This window comes from Rattus norvegicus, chromosome 16 (assembly GCF_036323735.1).
Source record: "Rattus norvegicus strain BN/NHsdMcwi chromosome 16, GRCr8, whole genome shotgun sequence".
Lineage (NCBI taxonomy): Eukaryota > Metazoa > Chordata > Mammalia > Rodentia > Muridae > Rattus > Rattus norvegicus.
The window spans coordinates 24,080,280-24,083,643 of NC_086034.1; the positions used below are offsets into that span (position 1 = coordinate 24,080,280).

At 35.5% G+C, this 3,364-nt stretch overlaps 1 protein-coding gene across 1 annotated transcript; it reads left to right on the forward strand.

Moving 5' to 3' along the window:
* The first annotated feature begins 1,736 nt into the window (after window positions 1-1,736).
* LOC134482362 (elongin-C-like) lies at window positions 1,737-2,189 on the forward strand. The gene has a single exon (XM_063275852.1). The coding sequence runs from the start codon at window positions 1,752-1,754 to the stop codon at window positions 2,160-2,162; it is 411 nt and encodes a 136-aa protein (XP_063131922.1). The 5' UTR covers window positions 1,737-1,751; the 3' UTR covers window positions 2,163-2,189.
* The last annotated feature ends 1,175 nt before the right edge of the window (window positions 2,190-3,364 follow it).

Genomic DNA, 3,364 nt, shown 5'->3' on the forward strand with positions numbered 1-3,364 from the left:
ATGGGAGTTTCTAATGTATGACTGACCGGCTCTGAGAGGTTTGTATATAAGTTAGCCGCCATGTCCTGTGGTTGATTAACAGACTATGGCCATTTGTTATGTCTGATTGACAGACTGTGATAATTTCTTCTGGATGACTGACAGGTTTTGTGAGTTGCTGGTAGATGATTGACAGGGTGAGGGGATTTCCAGTGGATGACTGACAGGACATGGGCAATTCTTATGGATGGTTGCCAGGCTGTGGGCTTTTACTTTGGATGATGTAGGTGTTGGGGACAGATTTTTGATAAGCTGTATGACTTGTGGGTGACTGACATGTTGTGCTTCTTAAGATAGATGATTGATACATCATAGGCATGACCTACAGATGCAGATCTACAGACCACTTGTTTCACTGTAAATTTTATAAACAAATGAAAATTGAAATCCCCAGTCACCAATACTTTGACTTTTTCAATCCAAATTTCATTTTTTATGCCCACGATTAAGCTTTCTATATTTGCTACCATTATGATCACAACATATTGCTTAGGTAATAAATAAAGTATCCATGTTAACCCGGGAGCAAAAACGTAGCAAAGCAGGACCTTCCATTTTGTTTTAAAATGGTCAATGTGTCCCTGGACTTACACTAAATTTGGTAAATATAAGTAGAAGGAGATAAACTATGGCATCCAATCTCCTATATATGAGATTCAAAAAGGTTTCAGCAAAATGAAATGAGAGTTCCAAAAAGCAAGGTTCATTTCATGCTATATTTACATTTATATGATGTAAGGAAGCTTGACTGGGCAGAGAAACATAAAGGTTTAAGAATGGGAAGACCTTGAGATATATTTTTTTTTCGGAGCTGGGGACTGAACCCAGGACCTTGTGCTTGCTAGGCAAGGGCTCTACCACTGAGACAAATCCCCAACCCGACCTTGAGATACATTAAAATGTGTATTATACACAATAGACATTTAATTACATGTGAGGAATAAATGGACTGACAGAATGAAAAACTATAGTTGGACAAATCAGAGTTTGAAGAAAATATTCAATAAGCATAAGAATATTTTCAAACTATAATTCATTCTTGTATTATTTATATGAAGCTCTACCTTAACAACTAATAAACACCTTAAAATAACAAAATGATTAGGAAGCATGTGGACTTCGGAAAAATATGCTGGTGTGCCATCAATTCCCCTTCAAGCAAAAAAATATGAAATACGAATGAGGGCCTAGCCCATCACACTGCTCCCTGATCTCAAATCCCACGGAGAAGAGAGCTAAACACCAAGAAGTATGGAACATCCTGAGACCAGAGGACAGACAGACACATCTGTCCACTTTCAACACCACATTCTCATCAATGGACAGATAAGAGAAACAGAAATTAAACAGCGACATAGAGAAACTAACAGAAGTTATATACTAAATGGATTTAACAAATATTTATAGAACATTAAATAATAAAACAAAAGGATTTATATTCTTCTCAGTACCTCATAGTACCTCCTCGAAAATTGACCATATGATTTGTCAAAAAAATAGGCATCAATAGATACAGGAAGATAGAAATAATTCTATTTGTCCTATCAGATCACCATGGACAAAGGCTGGTCTTCAATAAAAACAATAATGACAGAATGCCCTCAGATACATTGAAGTTTAACAACACACTACTCAATGAAAACTTGGTCAAGGAAGAATTAATGATAGAAATTAAAGATTTCTTAGCACTTCCTTCGGATGCAAGTTACTAGATGACTGCTTCTCGGCCTCGCCAGGAAACTAGTAAGTTCCTCTGGGATCAAGTAGAATTTTATAAGAACATAATGGATGGAGAGGAGAAAACCTATGGTGGCTGTGAAGGCCCTGATGCCATGTATGTGAAATTAATATCTTCTGATGGTCATGAATTTATTGTAAAAAGAGAACATGCATTAACATCAGGAACAATAAAGGCCATGTTGAGTGGTCCAGGTCAGTTTGCGGAGAATGAAACCAATGAGGTCAACTTTAGAGAGATCCCTTCACATGTGCTATCGAAAGTGTGCATGTATTTTACCTACAAGGTCCGCTATACTAACAGCTCCACTGAAATTCCTGAATTCCCAATTGCACCTGAAATTGCACTGGAACTGCTGATGGCCGTGAACTTCTTAGATTGTTAAATAAGATAAATTAAAATAAACTGTTAATTTTTTTTCAGTATTTAATACCTGTAGTTCAGTTAGTAATTTTTTCACATATAGCATGTTGCCTGTATGAAATTGAACTCTAAAGTTAATTGCTGAGCACATTTCTTCTGTCATTTGCATAGCAGAGTTGAAATTTGTTTGCTACATCAACAAATTAAGGAAGTTTCACAAGCCAAAAAATAAATAAATAATGCCAGTTTTAAAAAAAAGATTTCGTAGAATTTAATGAAAATGAAGATACAACACACCCAAACATTTAGGACACAGTGAGAGCAGTACTAAAAGGAAAAATAGCTCTGAGTGCCCCCAAAAGAAACAGGAGAGAGCATACTCAGCAGCTTGACAGCACATCTAAAATGTCTACAGCCAAAAGAAGTAAATACACACAAGAGGAATAGAAGGGAAGAAATAATAAAACTAAGAGCTAAAATCATCCAAGTTTTAAAAAAAAAGGAGTACACAAAGAATCAACAAAAGCAGGAGCTGGTTCTTCGACAAAATCAACAAGATAGATAAACCCTTAGCAAGAATACCCAGAGTGTATCCAAATTAACAAAATCAGAAGGGAAAAGGGAGACATAACAAAAAATCTGAGGAAATTAAAAATATCAACGGATCCCACTACAAAGGCATATATTCAACAAAACTGGAAAATCTGGAGGAAATAGACAATTTTCTAGACAAATACAAGGTACTAAAGTTAAATCAAAAACAGATAAACATCTAAACAACACCATAATTCCTAAAGAAGTAGAAGCAGTTATTAAGAGTCTCCCAACCAAAGAGAACCCAGGACTCCATGAATTTACTGCAGAATTCTATCAGGCCTTCATAGAAGACCTCATATCAACACTATCCAGATTAGTTCCCAAAATAGAAATAAGCAGAGCACTACCAAATTCCTTCTTTGAAACCACAGTTACTCTTATAACTAAACCACACAAAAATCCAACAAAGAAAGAGAACTTGAGACCATTTACCCTTATGATTATTGATGTAAAAATACTCAATAAAAATCTTGCAAAGTGAATACAAGAACACATCAAAATAATCACCCATCATGATCAGTTAGGCTTCAGCCCAGGGATGAAAGGATGGTCCAATATACTAAACGATAACCTGGGCAAGGAAGAAATAAAGAAAGAAATTAAAGATTTCTTAGAATTTAATGAAAA